Below are 24759 nucleotides of genomic sequence, written 5' to 3' on the forward strand. Positions count from 1 at the left end.
CAGCTATAGAAGGGAAACATTAACGCAGAGTGCGATGACCCATGTAGAGAGCCGTTCAAACTCTTTTCATTCAGTCTAAAATAATTACACATAAAGAAATAATAACACAATAAAGAAAAAAGTACGACTAAAAACAGCCAGCCGTAAGTCTGAAATCTGAAATCAAAATTGTTAATCCTTCAACTATTGATTCCCTGATCCGTGGATGTGGTGCAATGGTTGGGATCAACCAAGTGATTTTTTTTGTTTGGTTCAGGAAACTACTGGATCGATCCGAACCAAGGAAACAGCAGAGATGCCATTCAAGTGTTCTGCAACATGGAAACGGGCGAGACCTGCATCTCAGCCAACCCGCCCAGTGTCCCCCGCAAGACCTGGTGGACCAAATCCACTTCCAGCGCCACCAAACCAGTGTGGTACGGAGCGGACATTAGCAGTGGCAAACTGGTGAGTGACCTCAATGCGTTTCAAGAAAACCACTTGGTTCACTTTTGACGAAATGACCAAGACTTCGGTACAAACCACGATTTTCCAGTGAGGGGCAGATCTTGTGGTATCTAGAGCGTTGTCTAGTGAGCATTATCTGCACCTTATGACAGATGTCTGATCTGGCTCCTACCCTCCTACCTGGCTCCTTAGGTAGGATCCTAAACTTAAAATTAGTTCTGAATTGCTCTCTACACTTTTGATGCATCAAGAACTCGCCACGATTACATAGCAGATATTGTTAAAAGAAGAAAAGAGCCAAATGTCTTCACATTTAGAGTACCTCCCATCGCCCTTTTTGTACTCCACATGCTCCTCCCCCTACAAGTTTTCGTCCTCCCCCTCCTGGAAAATCGGTGGTTCAACTGTAAAATGTATTTATTCTTCCGTCGTTAAATGCTTAGAGAAGAATAGCCTATGATATCTTATGCCACTTTTCCACTGCATGGTACCAGCTCGACACGACTCGACTCGACTCAACTCGCATTTTTTGCGTTTCCACCGCAAAAACATGGTATCTGGTACCTGAAGTGGCTGCTTTTTCTAGTACCGCCTCGCTCTAGGTTCCAAGCGGCTGAGCCGATGCTAAAAGGTGACGTCGGCAGACGGCCGGCCACTGATTGGCCAGAGAGTGTGACGAAGTCACGAGAGCGACATGGCAACCATGCTGGTAACAGCCATAGCAGCGCCGCAGCCAACATATTCCACTTCTTCAACTTCTTCAACATGCCTGCTAGTAATAGTAATGTTATCGATGTCCTCCATTGTTGTTATGTGGGTTCTCTCCATGTGTGGGATGCGTAGGTGTTGTTTGCGTCGCGTACAAAAATACGTCACGGCAGCCGACCCCGCCCACGTCCAGGAGGTACTATTTGCGGTGGAAAACGACCCTTGCTGCTGCCGTGTCGAGTCGTGTCGAGTCGAGTCGAGTCGAGTCGAGCTATATGTGCGGTGGAAAAGCGGCACTAGAGACTCAGGCACAAGTCTTTAAAGGTCCCATATTATACCACCAGGTGTGAGCGTGATTAGCCATTACAAGCCGTTTTGCCAAAAATAATGGCTAATCACACTCACACTTGGCGATATAATATGTGACCTTTAAACACAAACCGAACAAACGTCCCACTGTTTTACCTCCGGTGATATCAGTTTGGATACGGAAACGCGGGGGAGCCGTCGAACGCGGTGGCGGTGCAGATGAAGCTCCTGCGGCTGCTGTCCAAGGACTCCCACCAGAACGTCACCTACCACTGCCGCAACAGCGTGGCCTACAGGGAGGCGGCGGCCGGCGGGCTGAAGAAGGCCCTGCTCCTCCGGGGCTCCAACGGACAGGATCTGCGGGCGCAGGGCAGCGCTCGCCTCCGCTACAGCGTCCTGGAGGACGGCTGCTCGGTAAGAGCCGGCTGCCGGATAGGGAGCATGCCGCGTACCGGGCTGTTCAAATAGGCCTACTGAAAATATATTAAAAAGCAAGCAAACAGCGTACAATGTAATCGTGTTTTATTTAATGAATTTTTAACATGTTGCTATGTTTTTTATGATCTTAAGCATTGTGAGCTTAGCAATTTCATCAATGTTTCTAAACATAAACATAATAGTGCAATGCAGACAAAGCAGGTGTAAAATCCGGTCTTGGTCGCCCAATGATTGAATCTTAACGTTGCCTTGTAAATAGGACAGAGAGAGCCTGACTGTGCTGACCCATGGTTGTTTCTCCTTGCCTCTGCAGACGCCCAACGGTGAGTGGGGCAGAACTGTGTTTGAGTACCGGACCCAGACCAACGCCAGGCTGCCCATCGTGGATGTGGCCCCAATGGACATTGGCAGGGACGATCAGCAGTTCGGTTTAGAAATAGGACCTGTGTGCTTCTCATAGAGCGACCCCCCCCCCCTCCCCCACCATCACCGTCCCTGAAAATCAACGATTCATCAAAGGATTAGAAGTAGCTCGGTTTGAGGAACAAAGCCAGATGTTTACTTAAGGACTCTGAAACCACCTTTGTTCAAAAGGCATTTGGTGTGGTCTGGAAGGAAGGAGGACAGCCTTCTTTTTTCTTTTGTGTTGAGCATGAACTCTCCTCGGATGGGGATGAATCCGGATGGTTCTAGCTCTGTTTGACGTAACACAACACTACTCTCACAACATGGATGTGGATGAAAGTAAAAGTATTAATTATAATTAATGCTGCAATGTCCATTCCAGTTTGTATTAATTGTATTTCTCTAAGTCTTTTATCAGAAAAATATATACAATTTATAATGCCTTTGAATGGTGAAGGTGTTCTTCTCTATCAGTCTGATGTGAAGCTCCGCTCGGTCTGTAAATTCTGAAATGCTTGAGGCAGGGGTAAATCAGGGGTAAATCTTGAGGCAGGGGTTAATCGAGACTTGACAGCTAACAGGCTAATGCCAATGGCCCTATTATGGACACCTGCCGAGCAAACTGCAGAGCTTCCATGATTTGACCTGTTCCCCAGTGAAACAGGATATTGGAGAGATCGATGAGGGATGAGTTTCAACCTTTCACAATTTTATTTACATGGGAGAGCTTCCTGCCCATTTTGGCATCAGGCTTTTCTATTCTGAATGTGGGATGTTTCACAGTAAAAGCGTTTGTGTGAATCAGTTGAAACAGAGTTTATATGACAGTGTAATACTAAATGTTTCATGTACATTTTTAAGCCAATGAGTTGGAACGGCTAGCTACCTAAATTATTAACAAGTCTTTAGTAAATTAAACAAATGTCTTTATTTGTTATTTCCGGAATTTACATTGTACATTGTGGTTTTATGTTAATTGCTGTTTCTGTCTATTGATATTAATAAAACAAACGCGTGTCTTACTTGAGGCTGACTAGCTATTCCATTTGCACACATGCACACACGCTGTATCACATTTCTGATTGTGTCACTTCTCTTGCGTCACTTTCATTTGCTGTGCTTCGCTGGCCACAAAATTACGGAGGGAAATGTGGAAAGGGAATTTTATCAAGTGAAAATTATCTATTGCATGCACTACTTGAAAAGCAGAACAACGCACTGACATCATTCTATTAGAAATTAATGAATTTCTTCTGCCGTGTTGAAAAAAAATTATATCTCGGTCCCTGGCTGTGATTGCAGGAAGCTTTTTTGGATGCTTTATTTATTTTTACGACACTTTTGTTGTAACCAACCTTAAACTAAAAATTCCCTATTATAAAACAAATTACGCCTATGTATTTGTATGACAAACTTCAGTTAATATATCGGTGGTAGGTCTGCTGCTACATGGGCTGGTTTAAGTGGTTTATGTCCGAGAGATAAGACTTTTATAACCTAGTCTTGTGTAACACCAGTATCATTAAATATGAAATAACCCGTAAAAGTACTGCTAAACGTAGGGACCATGAGGAGATCCCTAGATCAGCTGGAGGAGACACTGAGCATGGAGGTGAAGCAGCTGCCTGATGCTGAACTGAAGAGGATCCAGCAGTATGACGTAGATGTGACTCTGGATCCTGATGCATCTCACCCCCAGCTCATCCTGTCTGAGCATGGGAAACAAGTACACAATGGAGATGTAGAAATGAATCATATGCTGTCTAGATGTGCACAAAATGCATTGTCCAATTGCGGGCAATTACATGAAGAAACAAGTTCCCCCACTTGAAAAAAACCTTAACAGCACAGGTCTGCAGCAGTCTCTGCTATATATTATGTATCAGAATCAGAATCTCTTTATTATCATTGCACAAAGTGCAACGAAATTGGGGTAGAGGCTCTCAAAATAAGTGCTTTTTAAAACAAAAACGAAATGAGAAAAGGGTTATTTTTTTTAAATATATATAGAATGTTAAAGAACTCAAACTAATACATATATTTTAAAATGTCAGCAAATTTTAAAGGTCAGATTGGTATGATAATGCAATAATTTATAATTCTGCATTATTTATAGAAATAACAGCTCTGGGGTAGAAACAGTTTTTTAGCCTATTTGTTTTTGATCTGATTGCCCTGTAGCGCCTCCCAGAGGGCAACAGTTCAAACAGGTTATGGCCTGGGTGGGATGAGTCTCTTAGGATGCTATGAGCTCTCCTGAGGCAGTGTCTATTGTAGACATCCTCAAGAGAGAGAAGAGGACATCCAATGACTTTTTGTGCCGTTTTTATGACCCTCTGGAGCGCTTTCCTCTCAGCTGCAGTGCAACTGGCAAACCACAGCGAGATGCCGTAGCTTAGGACAGTCTCAATGGTGTAGCGATAAAGGGTCATCAGCATTTTCTCCTGAAGATTGTTCTTCCTGAGGATCCTTAGGAAATACAGTCTCTGTTGGGCCTTTTTCATAAGCCCCTTGGTGTTTATTGTCCAGGTCAGGTCCTGCTGAATGTGTATGCCCAGGAACCTGAAGTTCGAGACTCTCTCCACGCTCTCCCCGTTCATATAGATTGGCTGAATGTCCGGCTTATTCCTCCTATAATCAATGATCAGCTCTTTGGTCTTTGAGGTGTTGAGGATGAGGTTGTTCTCCGCACACCATGTAGACAGTCTTTGGACCTCCTCTCTATATGCAGTCTCATCCCCACCTGAGATGAGCCCCACCACTGTTGTATCATCCGCAAACTTAATGATGGTATTGCTGGGGTGGCTGGGGATGCAGTCATTGGTGTAGAGAGTATAGATTAGGGGGCTCAGCACGCACCCTGTGGGGAGCCGGTGCTGAGGAAAGTGCAGAGGAAACATGGGCACCTACTCTAACTCTCTGGGAGTGCCCTCATCCTCATCGTCATCCGCTTATCCGGGGTCGGGTCGCGGGGGGAGCAGCTCAAGCAGGGGGCCCCAGACTTCCCTTTCCCGGGCCACATTGGGAGTGCTCTGTCAGAATGTCTTTAATCCAATAACAGATTGGTTGTGAAAGACCCAAGTCCATTAGTTTGGTGAGAAGTCTGTTTGGTATGATGGTATTGAAAGCAGAGCTGAAGTCTATGAAGAGCAGCCTGGCGTAGCTCCCCTGATGTTCCACGTGTTGCAGCGTGGTGTGGAGCGTGGTGGCTATGGCGTCCTCTGTAGACCTGTTTGCTCTGTATGCGAACTGGTGAGGGTCAGAAGTGGTTGGCAGGCTTGTTGTGATGTGGCACCGGACTATTTTCTCGAAACACTTCATGATGACTGGCGTAAGGGCCACCGGCCGGTAGTCGTTGAGGCTGCTGACAGTAGTCTTTTTTGGTAGAGGAATGAATGTGGAGGACTTCAGGCAGGGTGGGATCTTGCACTGGGACAGGGACTGGTTGAATATATCAGTGAAGACATCAGCCAGTTGGTCAGCGCAGTCTCTCAGCACTCTCCCCGTCACACCATCCGGTCCAGCAGCTTTCCTAGGATTCACTGCCCGTAGTGTGTGCCTCACCTCATGTGCCTTCACTGTGAAGATGTTGTTGCTGGGGGCTGGTGGATGTGATGGAGCCACCTCCAATGTCTCAGCCTCGAAGCGGGCAAAGAAGCAGTTTAGTTCCTCAGATAGCGAGGCATCACCGTTGGTTACTGTGAGGTTGCTGGACTTGTAGTTTGTGATGTGTTGGACCCCCTGCCACACCTGCCGTGAGGTGTGTGTTACATGTGTAACACACATGTATGTTATGAATGTAAAATAATAGACTACTGGCAGAATGAGGCGTTACCACAGTACTGGCTGAACCTGAAGTGGAGTAAGAGAAAAAATGGTGAGAAAATAAGTGAAGGATGGCGTTCTACGACCTGATTTATCCCAGACCCATAAAACCTTATATGGCGTTGTCTTGAACACTCTATGTGCAGCAGCAGAACCTAGTCAAAACTGGTGTTGGCACTATGAATGTGTTGGTGTTGGCACTAACCAATGAGTGAATAATGTGAGCTTTAACAATGTTTGGCCTCATGAGGTAATAGAGGACATGAATTTACATCAGGGGTGACACTCAGCTGGGACCACCTCCTGAAGTCCAACGCCAGCTCCTTGGTCTTGTCCATATTCAGGACCAGGCGGTTTGCCTGGCGTGCCAGCTGGTCCAGGTGGGCCAACTCGTTGTTATTATTGAGCCATCAGCGTACCTCCTCAGGGTGTTGGAACTGCTGGGGGCCTCACAGTCTTGAGGGCAAAGGGGGTACAGCAGGGGGCTCAGGAGGACACATCCTTCGGGGGGGGTCCCGGTGTTGAGGATGAGGGGTGTGGAGATGCAGTTACCAATATCCACCACCTGGCGTCTGTCAGTTAGGAAGACCAGGAGCCGGTCACACAGGAAGCTGTTTAATCCAAGGGCCCAGAGCTTGGTGGACAGTCTGAGGGGGGTTCTGGAGTCGGACGCTGAATGGTAATCAAGAAACAGTAATAATTGATTATTTTAATGACTATGTCTCAGTTCCAGGTCTGTGTCCTGGTTTGATCTGGGCAGTTTCTGAAAGTGTGGATATTCTTTAAAAGCTGACATCACTATGTCAGCTTTTGTTGGTTTGTTGTTTTGTTATTTTGGTCATTGATATCTTTTCTGAGGAAAAGTCATCAAAATAAAAGTTTTTGCTTTTCTTCCGGTGGTAATTTTGATACGTCGGAGGTCACATGATTTCTCCACTGACAATAAAAAAGTACCTAATGCACATTTCATGCACAGAGTGTCATCACTGTGACCTGCTGGTTTTATAGCTTGATGTGGACTTCCTCAAACCTTTGCGCTGTCTTATCCCTTCATCTGTGATGGCTCTGTGTTCTGTTGGAGACCCCGCCCTGACGGAGACCTTTGGAACCATCATAAAGGTTTCAGACATACTATAGTAGACGCTGTATATTCAGGTCATGTCAGTCTCTGTTGGGCTTTTTTCATAAGCCCCTTTGTGTTTATTGTCCAGGTCAGGTCCTGCTGAATGTGTATGCTCAGGAACTGGCACGCCAGGCCCAGGAACGTTGGACTTCTTTACATTATCCCTTACATATTAGTGCTGTCAGTTTAACACGTTATTAACGGCGTTACATTTTTTATCACACAATTAACGCTCTTTTGGCTTGGCAAACGTTGACGTTTTTTCACCTGCTGGCTAGCAACAACTAGTCACGTTAAAAAAACGACAACACCATACCGGATCTAGCTACACCCGAAACAAAACAACAAGCACGCCGCGCAAACTTGTTGGGGCAAGCAAGGATACGGAGCGGAGTTTTAAAAGTTAAGGACATTTAAAACTCCTTAAAAGTGTGTGTGTGTTTGTGTGTCACTCTGTTCGAGCCTGGGCCTCGTTTCCCGAAAGCGTCGTTAGCCTAAGTGGATCGTGAAGTGCGTCGAAAGGGCATCGTAGAGTTTTCACTGCGTTTCCCGAAAGCATTGTTGGTAACGAACGTCTTGAAAACGCTCGTAGCTAACGAGTACTCCAGGGGCACTCGTAGGTACTCGTAGGACGCTAAGAGCATCGTCAGCCTACTATAGCCTCAGTGGCGTCACCATCGGACATTCCGTGTATTGGATGCGTTTTATTAAAACGCATTGCGCCTTTATGTTCTTAGTTTGGTGATGAATAAAGGTTATTAATTAATTTATTAATAAAGATGTTAAAATGGCCAAAATAAAACGGGACAGTCCAGAAAAAGTTTGCGCAGGCAGGGCACTCAAAATGTGTGAGAGAAAGTGGTCCACTGGTCCACTGGGCCCCGCCCCCCTCCTCGCACAGCCCGTACGGTCAGTCCCGTCAATCACAGTGTACTGTCCCCTCTGCTCAAAGCAACCTGCTACACTCCACTCATCTGTCTGAAACTCTGTCTGGTGAACACCAGATCCCTCAGTAATAAGGCCCTTTTGATAAATGACTTTATTGTTGACCAGAGCCTAGACATTCTCTGCCTCACTGAGACCTGGCAACAACCAAATGACTTCTCCCATCTAAATGAGGCTGTCCCACCATGTTTTTCTTTTATTAGTAAACCCCGGGTTAATGGGAGGGGGGGTGGCCTCGCTCTCCTCCATCATGATAACATCAAAGTCACCACTGTCACAGTCCCCCTTCACTCCTCCTTTGAATGTCCAGCTGTAAAACTCTCAGGCCCCAAACCCACTATCATTGTCACCATTTACAGACCACCAAAACCCTCCACCGTTTTCCTCAATGAATTCTCATCACTACTTACATCTGTATGTGCAATGTCCCCCACTGTTATCCTCCTTGGTGATTTCAACATCCACATTGACAACCCATCCTGTACTTTTGCTAATGACTTCACATCACTTCTGGACTGTCTTGGCATCACACAACATGTCAACCTCCCAACCCATAACAAAGGTCACATTCTGGATTTAATCTGCTGCACTGACATCACTCCCACTAACCTTGATGTCATTGCTTTCCCCATCTCCGACCACAAAGCTGTACTTTTTGACATTCATACCCAACTACACAAAACCAAGGAACAACGGACCATCTCCTTCAGAAACATCAAACTTATCAACACCACAGACCTCTCCACCATGATCAGCTCCTACCCCAACCCTCCCCCAGCTTCCTCCCTGACTGACCTGGTGACTCACTACAATAACTGCCTCTCCTCCTCCCTCACCACCCTGGCCCCCCTGAAAACTCGCTCAGTCTCATTCACCCACACTGCTCCCTGGTTCACTCCTCATCTGCGCCAGCTCAAAGCCACTGGTCGTCGACTGGAGCGACTCTACAATAAGACTCAACTCACTGTACACCGCCAAATGTATTCGGACCACCTCCATCACTACAAGAATGCCCTCACCACTGCCAAAACCTCATACTACTCCAACCTCATCAACACTGGTACAGGCAACAGCAGAGTCCTCTTCTCAACAGCCACTTACTTCAGCCTCCTAAATCCCTCCCTCCAGACATTTCCACCACCCAATGCACTGCGTTCCTGGACTTCTTCAGCTCTAAAATCAACACCATTCACCAACAACTGGCCTCATCTCGCACCCCCTCTGATGACCCACCCTGGATGATCACCTCTGGCCAACCTATCATCAGCTCCCTCTCTGACTTCACCTCAGAAACAGAACAGACCGTTTCAGAACTCATCCGCAAAGCCAAAACCACCACCTGTCAGCTCGATCCTCTTCCCACCTCCCTTGTCAAAGCATGTCTTCCGTCCATCACCCCCATTATCACCAACCTAATTAACTCCTCCCTCACTACTGGTACTGTACCCCCCACTCTCAAGCTGGCTGCCATCACTCCCATCCTGAAAAAACCTGGTGCTGACCCAACTGACCTTAACCATTACCGGCCCATCTCCAATCTCCCTTTCATCTCCAAAACACTTGAAAGGGTGGTTGCCGCACAACTACAGTCCCACCTCGACACAAACAATCTCCACAAACCGTTCCAATCTGGCTTCCGTCCAAAACACAGCACTGAAACAGCCCTAGTCAAAATCACCAACGACCTCCTCCTTGCAGCCGACTCTGGATTACTCACCATTCTCATCCTCCTCGATCTCAGCACAGCATTCAACACCATCTCCCACCCTCTGCTCCTGGACCGCCTGGCTGGCATTGGGATCACTGGTGCTGCACTCTCCTGGTTTACATCCTACCTCACCGGCCGTCAACAATTTGTTCAACTAAGCAACCACAAGTCTGGGTGTTCAGGTGTCTCACTGGGTGTCCCCCAGGGGTCAGTCTTGGGTCCACTCCTGTTCACCACTTACCTCCTCCCGCTGGGCACACTCCTCCGTCACCATGGGGTCCATTTTCACTGCTACGCTGACGACACACAGGTCTACATCTCCACCAAACCCACCCCTGCCATCCCCCCCACCTCCCTCATCACGTGCCTGGAAGAGATCCGGAGCTGGTTGAGCAGGAACTTCCTGAAACTCAATGGAAACAAGACCGAGGCCCTGCTCATCGGATCCAAATCCACCCTCACTAAATCACAACACACCCCAGCTCCACTCATAATCATCGATGGATTCCCAGTACCCTTCTCCTCCAAAGTCAAGAGCCTCGGCGTCATCCTGGACAACACCCTCTCATTCGCACCCCATATTCACAACATCACCCGGACTGCATTCTTACACCTCCGCAACATCACCAGACTCCGCCCATCACTGACCCAATCCAGCATTGAAATCCTAGTTCACTCATTTGTCACATCACTCATAGACTACTGCAACGCCCTCCTCACCGGACTCCCCACCAAACTCATCAACAGACTGCAGATCATTCAGAACTCAGCCGCCCGGATCATCACCCGCACCAAATCATCTGACCACATCACCCCTGTCCTCATCCAACTTCACTGGCTCCCAGTACACTACCGCATCCAATACAAAACTCTACTCCTCACCTACAAAGCTCTCCACAACCTAGCCCCCAGTTACCTCTGCGACCTCCTCCAAGAATACACTCCCTCCCACTCCCTCCGCTCAACCTCTGCTGGACTACTATGTATCCCCACATCACGACTCACTACAATGGGTGCCCGGTCATTCAGCTGTTCAGCACCCAGACTCTGGAACTCCCTCCCCCCACAAATAAAACAGTCAGACACCATTACAACCTTCAAGTCACAACTCAAAACTCACCTGTTCAAACTCGCACACAATGTCTAACTGATCACTGTTTTGATTGTTTGTTTGTTTTGTTTTGTCTTGTTTTTGTTATTTATTATGTTTATTTATTTATTTTTTCCAAAATGTCTTGTTTTTTTAAACGATTTATGATGACCATATGCTCTGCGCCTCTAAATTAAATGTATTATTATTATTATTATTATTATTATTAAAGTGGGGGGATTTTTGCAGACTGTGACATAGGCTACTCATGAAACATAGCCTAAAATAACCCCACAAATAAAAAATTAAACAAAATAATGAATGAAAGAAAAAAAAAAAAAAGAATGAAAGAAATGAAAAAAAAATTAAAGGCAAAAGGAGCAGGCAAAAGGCTGGGATATGGTGGGGATTGGTCACGTTGACGGGGATGTTTAGTGACATGGGGGGGGTTAAAAAAAAGACGCGATCACTCTTCGGCGTGATTCCACACCAGCACCGTAATCCGGGAGGCCGTCCCGAAACGGATCTTCCTCGTCCTCGTCCTCGGCCGGTTCACCCAACGCCACCCCAGCCTTGGCTGCAATGTTGTGCAACATTGCTGTCACGCAGATCACAGCGCACGACTTGGCTGGCGCAAACTGGAGCCCTCCGCCGGACTTGTGGAGGCATCGGAAGCGCAACTTCCACCTGCCGATCGTGCGCTCGACAATGCACCGGGCCAGACGGTGGGCTTCGGTGTACCGTTCCTCGTAGACGTCTCCGGGGTTAGGCACTGGGGTGAACAGGTGAGGCCTAAGTGGATAGCCACTGTCTCCGAGGAGCCGCCACTCTCCCCTGGAGGCTGCAGCCAGCCGTCCGATGGAGGACTCGCGGAACACGAAGGAGTCGTGACTCGTGAGTGCTTCCAGGCCATCTCGCTACGACATCCAGGATGATGCCCTGATGGTCGCACACCACCTGGCAGTTGACAGCGGCATATCCCTTCCGACAGATGTAGACGTGGCCATCAACGTGGGGCGTGAGAATTGGAATCAAAGTTCCATCCACGACTCCGGCCACTTGTGGGATGCGGAACGACCGAAAAAAGTTCTCTTGGGTCGCACCCATCTCGTCTCTGCTGTGGAAACGGACGTGTCGCGGTACGAGTCGAAGGAGGCTGTATGTCACTACCTGGACCGATCTGCACACTGACGCCTTGCACAGGCCCTGGCCATCTCCTACCACCTGCAGGAAGCTCCCTGTGGCGTAGAATCGGAGGGCGGCCAAGAGCTGCACTTGCGGTGTGAGCGCAAAGCTCCTCCTTGTAGCAGGTCTGAGGTCTTGCCTGATCGCCCCAAGTAGCTGTCTGATGGCCTCCCTCGGCAGCCTGTAGCGCTGTATGACTGCGCGTTTCTAGAGGCCTTACCCTTTTTCCGGAGGGTCTTTTATAGCCAATCAAATGATCAATCAAGGAAACTTTATGCGGAATCAGATTAAGTCGGCTCTCTTTGCTGTGCAAAGCATGTTTCAGAAATCAGCACATTAAGATAAATATAGTTGTCACACAAGCTATTTTTAATTTTTTGTCATATGGAATTATTTCAGGGGGGAAATGCCGTGAAACACACAGTGCATTCAGGATTAGGACTGATATATGTCGGCTTAAGCCTAATCAATTGTGTTTTAATGTCTTTAGCATTCATATAATTGCAGTCTATTTTTTTCGTAGGCTACTCTGCTGTTGTCCTTGATGGGGAGATATTTTAACCCTTTTTAACACAATTTTCCTGCGACATTCCTGCGTCTCCCCCTCCTACGGAGCCCATTTCAGCACCGTGTCAGTAGACAGTTACAATCCTACGACGTCGTGAGTGCAGCGAATGCGCGTTCACGTTAAGAGGAGTTTCGGGAAACGCGACAAAGAAATTATCGATGGTTCGAAAGATCCATCGGGAGAATGACGAGCGAAGATCCATCGATATCGGGAAACGGGGCCCTGCACAAGAGTTCAATGTTGTCATTAGCTGTTACGTCTTCCTGACCAATCGCAGTTCAAGGCCCGCCTGGGCTGTACCACTTCGGGAGGGGCCGCTCAGTTACTCCCCTCCAGACAAAATCGACTTGGTTGCGATGTTGACAGTTTGTGAGTGTTTGTTGAGTGAGTGAGAGGTTGTGGGTGCACAGCTCAGGCTGCCGGACGGCGCTGCAAGGAACTTTTACAAACGCAATATTGTTATCCCGCAGTATCAGCCCGACAGCCCCGAAACGTTAACAGCCCACCGGGAATTCTCCCGACTCTCCCGATTACCACTCCGCCACTGTGTGTGTGTGTGTGTGTGAGTGTGTGTGTGTGTGTGTGTGTGTGTGTGTGTGTGTGTGTGTGTGTGTGTGTGTGTGTGTGTGTGTGTGTGTGTGTGTGTGTGTGTGTGTGTGTGTGTGTGCGTGTGTGTGCGTGTGTGTGTGTGTGTGTGTAGGCATTATTCGATAGCCTGGTAATGTGTATAGGCCTAGTACGATAGGAATATTCATACTGGTTTAAATAATAAATGTTATAGTATTTCCCATCTTTGCTGAGCAAGAGTTTTGATCGAAAGTTCAGTGATTCAAACAAATAAAAGCCTGGGCTATTCAAGTTTTGAAGTTTTCAAGTTCTGGGCTATTCACGTCAAGTGGACTGGGTTGAATTCACTGCGGGTCACTCTTCTTACTGTCCTTCTCAACACTCTCTGATCTCACTAAAAGGCTAGCAGCAGGAAATCAAGGGATATTTAGAATAGAAAAAAAGTTGATTGATCGCGATTAATTGCGAGTTAACTATGACATTAATGTGAGGTGGAGGTCTTCTCAAAGGGTGCAGTTCTATAATACACACAGACACCCACACACTAACATTACAATACATATCCATAATAGATCCATACACAAGTCCAGTATCTCGTGGGAAAAGGAGATATGATAAGTATATCATTGATTCAACTATTCTGTAAGGCCACTGCTATCCATTCAATTTAAATAACAGAATCTCGTTGGTATAATTGTAAACAGTGCGTTTTCATATACATGTTGTAAAATTGTAAATTGTCAATGTCACTTTATTGTCTACACACGGACGTGTGTATTCAAAGGAGGAGTTGTGTTTTGTTAGAAACAGTCAGCAAGTATACATGGATAGTCATAATCGTGTAAATAAATGATTAATACCTCAAGAGGACTAGTTAAATGCACAAACAGTACGTGGGATGAGTTGCCATTTTCTCCCCCTACTAAACCAGTAAAGACTAGGGGTCAGAGAAGGAGGGACAGGTTTCAAGGTAACCCAGTGCACGAGACAGTTCCCATACCTTCACTGGAGAATGGCGAGCAGGTCCCAATCCCAGCAAACATCAGGGAATTGCACCACCACAACCAAATTGGGTCGGTTATATGGAAGAGTAAAAGTTTAGGTTTAGGCAAGGCATACTGTACTGCCATGGGGAAGAGGATAAGCAGCTGGTGGTGCCAAGGGATCTCAGGGTCATGTTGCTACAGTTAAGGAACTCTAGTCCATGGGCAGGTCACCTAGGCAAGGATAAAGCATGGCAAAGGGTTGCAGGGAGATTTTATTGGCCAAACATGTATGTTCAGCTAATACAGTAATGCAGGTATTGTCCCCAGTGTCAGCTGATAGCACCAGGAAAGAAGGGTAACAGGGCACCTTTCATCCCTTTAGCCATTGTAGATTTACTGTATAGCAGAATGGCAATGGACATTGTGGGGCCTAGCTGAAACTATCGTCTAGTATAACCCATTTATTTTCGTAAAGTCTTTAAATTTCGACTAGACTTATATTTTACGCAAAACGTCAAAAACTTCGAAAAATATAAAATTCCTTAACAAAAAGGGCTGTCAAGCGATTAAAATATTTAATCGCAATTAATCGCATTATTGTCATAGTTAACTCACGATTAATCGCAAATCTTTTTTCTATGATAAATATCCCTTGATTTCTTTGACCCATTAATTGTTCTAATTTTAATGCTCTTATCAACATGGAGAAGTGCATCGGCTTGCCTTGTGCAAATGTTTTTTTATTGGCAACATTCGCATATACTGATCAAAACAGGAAGATACAAAAAAAAGCCTATAGTACAATTAAACGATGAACATACAAACATACTGCCTTGAACATAGCAGTCAGGCTACTGCTTCTTTGTTTTGAGCCAAATCATTTTTTTTTTAATATATATTTTTTTAATATGAATTTGTGTTAATCGCGCGATAAAAATATTAACGCAGTTAAAATTGGATTGCGTTAACGCCGTTAATAACGCGTTTAACTGGCAGCCCTAAAAAAGATACATTAGTTATCAATAGTTTAAATTCATTACCAATTGCATATTTATCTAATAATATTTTCTAGTTATCTTTTAATATGGGTATTTACCATACAACCAATATATAATATCAAATTAAACATTCAATTGTATATAAATACCATATCAATATATACAAAAACAAACATACCCATACACACTATGTCAAACACCTCCATCATCTTTGTACCTCCTGAAAATCTTTCCTTTATATTTCATTTTAAACTGGTTTATGATTGGACAAGGCATTTCCCCTTAAATTATAAACCCCCTCACGATCACTGAATATTTTTTGAATATTTAAAGGTAATGTTTTCATTTTAGTACATGCTACAGTAAACCCCCTAAGATGGCGCAATTTGATTGGTTCGCTATCTCGGGATATTGAGCAATGTCCCAATATTCAAGGCATTGGAAACATTATAAATATCATTTATATACAAGATGAACCGTTTAGGACTCAACACTGACCCCTGGGGGACGCCATGCACAAGCAATGTTCAAACATGATGAAGAACAATTTCCCAACTACACAAACGGCTGCATTTTACTCAAATAACTTTAAACCCCATCCAATACTATAAATACTCCTACTGCATTTTTTTTTTTTTTCAATGGCGTTTGCTATTACCTCAACTGATTATATTATTTTGTGTGATGTTGATCTGTTGGATCTGAATCCATATTGGCTGTCATTGATTAATTTGTTCTTTTCTAATAATGTGTCCAGTCTATTGTCAAAGATTTTTTCCAATATTTTGGAGAATTGTGAAAGCAGGTCTGTAGTTTTGACCAAAGGTATATTGCTGTTTTCATCTATATTATAATTCTCATTGACCTTATCAATATAAAACTTAGGATAACTTGTTTGCCTAGGGCTATTTCTTATAATAATGTTTTGTATACTAAATATTCCTTTAATATTGTTTTTGTTATGATCTAATCATTTCTTACATTATTTCTTGCTTGTTCTTAAAATATTAATTTATTTATTTTTACATATTTTATATTTATTCTCTGCAGCTTTAATTCTATGTCTAATGAAATCTCTGTAAAGTGTGTTTTTCTTTTTACAGGCATTTTGTAATTCCTTTGTAATCCATGGACATTGGTATATTTTAGTTTTCTACTATATTCTTTGATTGCACAGTTTCTATTATATAATGACATAATTATTCTTAGAAATTATTCGCATGGACCGTCAATGTAATTTTCTTGGTATGTTCCCACTTCTGAGCCATTAGGCCAATTCGTTTTTTATTACGATGAAGGATTATTCTTACCTCACTCGTTTGTTTTCTGTTTGTTCATATAATCTATTTTATTTGTGTAATTACTGTCTTAGATTGTAAAGACTGGCAAGTGGTCACTGATATCATTAATCAATAATCCACTTATAGTGTTGTTTTGTAGCCTATGTATTAACCCCACAATGCTGTTTCGCTGTTTTGAAGAATATTGGAGGAGGGAACGCCGACGTTTCTTCCCCCTATTCTCAACCATGGCCGAGATAACAGTCCCTGCTGCAGAGCGAATTCAAATCGCCGGGAGAACGGGCTGGGGACACCCATTCTTATACCGTAGCCTACCCCAAATATAACCGCATTTCATATTATTCGCATCGTTTGCTGTGTTACCAATGTTATCTATGCTGACTTAGGGTGCGGGGTGTTCAATATCAATAACCTTGATTTCATAAGGGCTAAAATTATCTTTGCTCTAACAATAATTTTGGGCAGGTGTTTTTGAGCACAGTACAGGCGCGTCGTTAGATCTGGGCATTCGAGGCTATAGCCCCGGATCTTTTGGGAATAGCCCCGGATCGCTGTGCCGTAAAAAAAACAACAACATAATGCTGAAAATAGCCCCATAGAGTTTACTTCTTTGTGATTGAATTGCCAGCAGCCACAGATGCAACATTGTAGCTAGTGAAAACCGCAAAATTCTGCCGTGTCCATATATGCAGATTTAGAATAATTTGTTGCAAAATGTTGCAAATTCAACGTCGGTATTCTTTCTTCTCTATGCACAGCGCATCTCGTCGATATTGCTGTTTCGTGCTGGTAGCCTTTTAGTGAGATCAGAGTGTTGAGAAAGACACTACCAAAATATCTTTGGTAAGATGGATATAAGAAGACTGACCCGCAGTGAATTCAACCCGGTCCACTTGACATCGGGTAGGTGCATGATAGTGGTAGGCTACCGTAAAACGTCAATAGCCCGGGCTATTATTTGTTTCTATCACTCAACTTTCGAACAAAACTCTTGCTCAGCAACGATGGGAAGTAGCCTACTATCAAATGCATTATTTAAACCAGTATGAATATTAGCGTACATGTTTACCAGGCAATCTAATACGCCTGCACACACACACAGGCACGCACGCACACGCAGAGTGGTAATCGGGAGAGTTGGGAGAATTCCCTGTGGCCCGTTAACGTTTCGTGGGGCGCCGGGTCAGCGTCGCAACCAATTCGATTTTGTCTAGAGGGGAGTAGCTGAGCGCCCCCTCCGAAGTGATACAGCCCAGGTCGGCCTTGAACGATAGTTACGTATTCGTTTGGTTCACGTGACGTCACTGTAGCTTTGCGCCGCCATCTTGACGACCGATCCCACCCACTGACCCGGTAACTCAGCACCAACAACAACACCTACGAACACAATCAAACAATGAGGATGCGGTTCTGAAAGATGGCATATCCATTTAGCTTACTAATGAATAAAATGCATACAAAAAACGTTGACATATGACCCACAATGTTCTGCTCCATATACCCAATGTTGACAACGTCCCAGCCAAAGAGTAGGGTATTAATACCTCATTCATTGTCCAAAATAATCCATAATAATTCAAATCGGGTTTTGTTGTGGGTGCAAAATGAATCTTGAAGAAAACTCGTCCGAAGCGTTCCCGGCGAAATTATCGCCTATGATTTGATGACTGATTTCAACGAAAAATGATAGTAACCCACCACAAATTGTTCACAAGAAGTCACAAATATATAGTACTTAACTTTGCCATTATCAGATAAAGATTATTGTTGGTCAAGTGCCTCACTTTAGCGTCCTTCACCCATCCAGCCACAGCATATTGGTAGGCATCAGTGCTCTTGAACGCTTTCAAGATATCCCCACTGTATTTGGCGGGGTTGTGGACTAAATAAATATATATGTCATGAAAATTGATTTGAGGCAAGCGTGAGGCCGATACTAATGGACAAAAAAAAAACTGAACAAATAAGGATCGGAGCCTAAAATCGATTTTTTTTTAATATCTCTGTCTCTCTCTTACATTCAGATGAACGGTGTGGGCGGCCATACTAGGTGAGATCGGTCGTGCAAATGGCGGCGTTCCAGAAAATGTGACGTAGGTTTAGATGAACCGTATGAATTGTAACTCTAGATTCTATGAGTATAGGCGCAGCCTTTTAAGGCTATTGCTATTGGGTTATCCCTAGGCATGAGCCGTAGCACTGAAAAATGTGTAATCCTCGCCCACCAACAGCGTGGGCCTCAATCACGTCCGCGGGGCCTCCATGACACGTTCTGCTCCAAATAAACATCTTTTCTTCAGCTATTTAAAGGACAATGAGGCCGACACTTAAAAGGTTGCGCCTATACTCATAGAATCTAGAGTTACAATACGTAACTATCGTTCTATGTCGTATAGGCTTCGCCTTTTATGGCTATCGCTATTGGGTTAAAAGGGCGAAGCACGATATAGTCTATGCCTCATTGGTCCCGATCAGTACCAGAAACACAGCTACTTACGCGCTAGTATCATGCGTCAGACGTAGCATAACATATGTCATGCGTCTAACGGCACGTCATCAACGAGCAGCTCTAATGTGTCCTAATGCGTAATGCACCTAGAACTGAGTGTGTCATAGAGAGGCGCGACATGTCTCTGAGGTAATACCTAATAAAAGAGCATGGGGAAGCCCAGGAGGCTGCTATGCAGATATCCTCCATAGGCATCCCTCTTTGAGAGGAGAGAGGAAGCTACACTCTTGTCACAAGCTGAGCAGGCAGGGCATGCCTCTGCTAATGACACACACACCCAGCCCTTTCGGGCAGAGCTCCCCATGGGCTGCGAGGAGGACTCCTCCCCTCGCAGCGGCGGCAGGGGCTCAAGCGTGGCTAGTTTTCAGAGCATCACTCAGAATGGCTGAACACATGCACCCTGGCCAAATGGGTGGACGGGCTGATCAGCAAGGGTCACACCCTGCAGTTCACCTCCGTTCCGCCACGATTCAACAGGATTGTGAAAACAACGCTGTCATCCGGGGGACACCGGGGGTGTCCTGAACTGCTGCTCTGATGGAGAGCAAGTGTGCGCCCAGCATAACAGCTGTCTCGCTATGCTCAGCAGCTGTGCCGAGCGCACGCCCCCTTGGCGATTTTTGTATGCTGCTGTCGCCTTGTTGTCCGTGCGAATCATTACGTGTTGATTCGTCAACATTGGGGCAAAGTGTTGGATCACTTTCAACACAGTGAGGAGCTCCAATGCGTTTATGTGCATGGTCAAGGGGGGGCGGCCACCCACTACGAGAAACTCGCTATGTTCCTCCCCAGCCCGACAGAGAAGCATCCGTGAACACTGAGATGTGTGACATTGCTCTGCCCAACGGCACACCTCTCGCGAGAGTTCGGGGATCGCCCCAGTGGGTCAAATCGGGGCCCACGGCTGACATCATGCCCAGCAGCCTCATGACAGAGAGGGGTGTCACGACGCTGCCCGGGGAACAGCGGCGGAGGAGAGACCACAGCATCTCCATCCGCTGCTGTGAGAGCCATGCTCTCATTACAGCTGAATCCAGCTCTACCCCCAAATACATCACACTCTGTGAGGGGAGGGGGGAGCTTTTCTTCCAATTTACGGCGAAGCCTATAGTCGACAGGTGAATTACCAGCTTTTTTGTTTGAATAGCTGCTTCCTCCTTCGAGCGAGCCATCAAAAGCAGATCGTCCAAGTAGAACAGTACTCTCATTCCTGTTGCGTGCAGCGGCCGGAGAGCCGTCTCCACGCATTTGGAAAAACGTTAGTGGGGCTGGAGAATAGCCGAACGGGAGGCGGTTGTATTGGTAGTGTGACCCTTGGAAAGAGAAACGCAGGAATTTCCTGTGTTTGGGGATCACTTTGACGTGGAAGTAGGCGTCCTTCAAATCTATTGAGGTGAACCAGTCGCCCTGTTTTACACACTGTAACACTCGTCTGATTGTTAACATGTGAAACGGCCTCTCCGCGATGCATTTGTTGAATAGGGCTAGATCGAGAATCGGTCTCAGCCCTCCTGTTTTCTTGGGTACCAGGAAATAACGGGAATAGAATCCCTGCATTGCCTCTCCCTTCGGGACTGTGGGAATCACTTTTTTTGCTAGAAGCTGCTGGAGCTCCGCCAAAAGTGACAGCTGTTGATCCTTGGATGACAGCGTTGTTTCTACAATCCCGTTGAATCGTGGCGGAACGGAGGTGAACTGCAGGGTGTGACCCTTGCTGATCAGCCCGTCCACCCATTTGGCCAGGGTGCATGTGTTCAGCCATTCTGAGTGATGCTCTGAAAACTAGCCACGCTTGAGCCCCTGCCGCCGCTGCGAGGGGAGGAGTCCTCCTCGCAGCCCATGGGGAGCTCTGCCCGAAAGGGCTGGGTGTGTGTGTCATTAGCAGAGGCATGCCCTGCCTGCTCAGCTTGTGACAAGAGTGTAGCTTCCTCTCTCCTGAGCGTTGGGAAGCGAGGAGGAATAACACTGTGACTGGGCAGCAGACTACTGACACTGTGAACGAGCTGGGTGTCATTCGTAGACAGAGAGCTCGTTTTAGCGGCCGTCTTGCCACATGTCATGCCAGGCATGATGTGGTGAGGGGAAAGTAATGTAGGGCTATAATACAAGGTTTATTGAAGGCCTGCCTATATGTGGCGGGAGATGCGTGTGAAACAGTTATGGCCGGGCCGATAGACTCTAGCGTTAACTGTGTGGGGAGAAAACAGCCGTCTTTAGTAAAAAGGTGTTTCGCGCTGTCACACGCTTCTCCCTCGCCCCGTAATAGCCGGCGCTTGTGGGGCGGGCCATCGCCCCATGAGCTCGCTGCCCGAGGCCTTTGCTGGCTGCTCGCCACAGCCTGCGATGGAGGCAGGCGGGGCTGGTAAGCCGGGCGAGGTTGCCTTTTTAAAGGTAATGAAGGGCTGGCTCAATCAATAATACTTATTTATTTATTGACAGCCTGCGAGAGATGTGTGTGAAACAGTTATGGCCAAGCCGGTAGGGCCTAAAAAAAAAAGAAGTTTGGTTCCTGTTGGTTGTCAGTTGAGGTCATGGGTAGGTAGGGAATTTATTTTATTTTTTTATTTTATTTTATTTTTTCCAGCAGCAATGAATGATAGGTAGGTTGTTTTAATTTAAAAACGAGAAAATTCGCTCATCCTTGTACAGAATGAAGAGGGGCTGAACCAAAACGTAATTATAGTTATTTTTTAATTTATTTTTTAAAGCTCAAAAAATTATTTGGGTCGCACATTAATTGACAGGGTTGGTCGGAAACCGTAACCAAACCAATTTTTTTGAGCCCGCTGCCCGGGTCCTTCGCTGGCCGCTCGTTGTAGCCTGCGATGGAGGCGGGCGGGGCTGGTAAGCCTGGGGGCCAGGAGGAGGAGCTGCCGGCGGCGCCGTGACAGTGGCTGTCGGGGGCCTATGGCGGCGACGGGAGCCTGGAGCGGAGCGCTGCTGCCCGGGTGGTTTTCGCCCCGTCGACTGCCTGTTCGGCCAGACGACGAGGGACAGCCGCCATGTTATGTGCCAGCAGGGCGATGTTATTCATAACAGCCTCTTGCTGCATCATACACTGATGCGCTCTGTAAGCTTGGCCGTCAGCTGGTCTTTGGGAGTGGGGCAGCGGTCGCTGAGCCCCGGCTTCACTCCAAAGACAGCACACGGAGCGGGATCCAGCGGCGGTACCGCCCTGTAACCCCGGTCTGTCAGACCCTCCGTCTTCGAGACCTGGATAAATGTTTTCACCGGGGCCCCGAGCTTCCCGGCCTCCGCCGCAGCCCCATTGAAGTACGGTCTGATGGCGGGAAACATCGGCCAGATCGGGTCGAGACAGGCGGGGCTTGTCGCGGCCTCGAGCCCCCAGATGCCATGCAGCTGGTCCGGGCGTTGGGGGGCCTGAGGCATGGGCACCGCAAGGCCAAGGTTTGCGGCTGCCCTGGCGATAATGCCCGTTAGCTCTGCCACGAAAGCTCCAACCACTGGAAGTGAGGTGGCGGCAGAGACGGGCAATGCTGCTGCCCCGGGCCTCTCCATTCGGAGAGGGGAAGCCAGGGGAGACGCCCCCTCCTCGTCGCGGTCGGAGTCGTCTGACTCCGAGCTCACAAGGAGAGAGAGGGGATCGTCGAGCGGAACAGTAAAGTCGTCGGCCCATTCAGCAATGGCGGCGGCAGTGTCGGCTCGGCTCTGCGCTGTCTGTCGTCTGACGGCAGCGCCGCACAATGCCGACACAGACAGAGCGGCGAGAGCCAAGACGGCATGTTCATGCCCAAGGCAGCCCTCGCACACCTCATGGCCGTCATACGGCAAGATGTAACCCGCGTTACTTGTCTTGCAGATGCGGATCGCCTTCGAGTCCATAATATCTATTTATTTACTTTAGTATGCTACAGGATCGTCCTGAAGAAAATGGGAGCAGAACGTCCGCCGGCGCCCACGTATATCTGCGAACTGCGGACGTGATTGAGAACCCGCGGACGTGATTGAGGCCCACGCTGTTGGTGGGGGGGGATTACACATTTTTCAGTGCTACGGCTCACGCCTAGGGATAACCCAATAGCGATAGCCTTAAAAGGCGAAGCCTATACGACATAGAACTGCGATTGGTCAGAAAGATGCAACAGCTAATGACAACATTGAACTCTCATGCAGGCTCGAACAGAGTGACACACAAACACACACACACATAGTTTTTCACCCGCTCCGTTTCCAGCTTGTTCCACGCTTAAAGCACCCAGGCTACTATATGCGGTGAGCTGGGGCTCTCATGTTCTCCCCTGCGGTGTAATCCTTGTCCACATCCCCTGCCATCCAGTTTTCATACGATTCATGCAGACTGGTTTTGAACGGCTGATTCCATGGATGTACTTTGCGTGTGCTGTGTATGGATGTACTTTGCGTGTGGCAGAGCTGTATGGTTATGCTGTTGAGAGCTTAAATAAATGCAATACATAAGTTGACTATGAACAATTATTGAAGTTTAACATTTTGTTTGGCAAATTTGACAACTGACAGATGCAATATTGTAGCCAGTGAAAATCGCAAAATCCTGACTTGTACATTTATGGGCAAATTTAGAATCATTAGTTGCAAAATGTTGCAAATTTGATTCTCTATGCAAAGCCCATCATGTCGATATTGCTGTTTAGTGCTGCTCTAGTTTGCACAGATTCAGGAGACGCGCAGTGAATTCAACCCGGTCCACTTGACATCGGGTAGGCGTATGACAGTGTTTATTTGGCTACAGGCTTTTCTAATATCTCATTTTGGCTGCTGTATGTGGTGCACTTTCCTATCCTTAACGTAAACATTAACCTATTCAGTAGGCCTGCCCGACGTGAGTCAGACATGACAATTTGTCTTTCCTTTACTTCTCAAACTACGTGACAATTGGATGTTCATCAGCCCAATTTTCAAATTTCCTTGGGGGAGAAACCCCCAAACCCCCGTTTTAAAAGGACTCTAACTTCTGGGCTACAGCCCCGGATGTTTTCAATTGCTAGCGACGCTCCTGGCCTAGTGCTACCCATGCTAACACGAACGTGAGGCTTTCCCTCAAACTTGGAACATACTGGCTTACATGAACCACGTGACCACCCTGCCGGCGAGATCAGAGAGGGTCGCAACTCTTCTCTCTCTATGGCTCTGCCCCGTACTAAGTCGCCGGATCCGCCCCCCCCTCTGCGTTCCGGGACATCCCACTTTGCAAATGAATGACTGGTTGTCTGTGTTTGTGTGTGTGTTTATGGAAGCATATATGTAGCAAAATTCAATGCAATTTGGAATTCCATTATGCATTTGACAATGCATTATGCAATTTTATAATGTAATTTGTAAATACGTTATTCAAAGTGTATTTTAAAATGCAAAGTGACAATGCAATCCTCAATTAAATTTGCAAAAGTTCTAACAATACAAATAGAATAACATTTTGTCAAATTCTTTGAGTTCCTTTATACAAATTGAAAAGCTATAGCGTCCCCGTGATTGCAATCCACTTCGCCACGCTCCGTGTGTTGCGATATTCAAATGACATTTCAATCCGCAAAACGGAATCCAAAACGGAATCCAAAGAGGGAATCCAAAGTGGAATCCAAAGAGGAATCCAAAAAGTCAATATGCAAAGTGGCAAACGTATCAGCCAATCAGCGGGAACTACGTCACT

At 46.4% G+C, this 24759-nt stretch overlaps 1 protein-coding gene across 1 annotated transcript in view; it reads left to right on the forward strand.

Annotated features, from left to right (window-relative positions):
- Window positions 1-3326, forward strand: part of LOC130381087 (collagen alpha-2(V) chain-like) — a 41957-nt gene extending 38631 nt beyond the window's left edge. The window contains exons 53-55 of the mRNA XM_056588514.1: window positions 257-447; window positions 1636-1878; window positions 2216-3326. Coding sequence (XP_056444489.1) covers window positions 257-447; window positions 1636-1878; window positions 2216-2362 — 581 coding nt within the window. The 3' untranslated portion in view covers window positions 2363-3326. The remainder of the gene's footprint in view (window positions 1-256; window positions 448-1635; window positions 1879-2215) is intronic.
- Window positions 3327-24759: the final 21433 nt, after the last annotated feature.

This window comes from Gadus chalcogrammus, chromosome 4 (assembly GCF_026213295.1).
Source record: "Gadus chalcogrammus isolate NIFS_2021 chromosome 4, NIFS_Gcha_1.0, whole genome shotgun sequence".
Classification (NCBI taxonomy): domain Eukaryota; kingdom Metazoa; phylum Chordata; class Actinopteri; order Gadiformes; family Gadidae; genus Gadus; species Gadus chalcogrammus.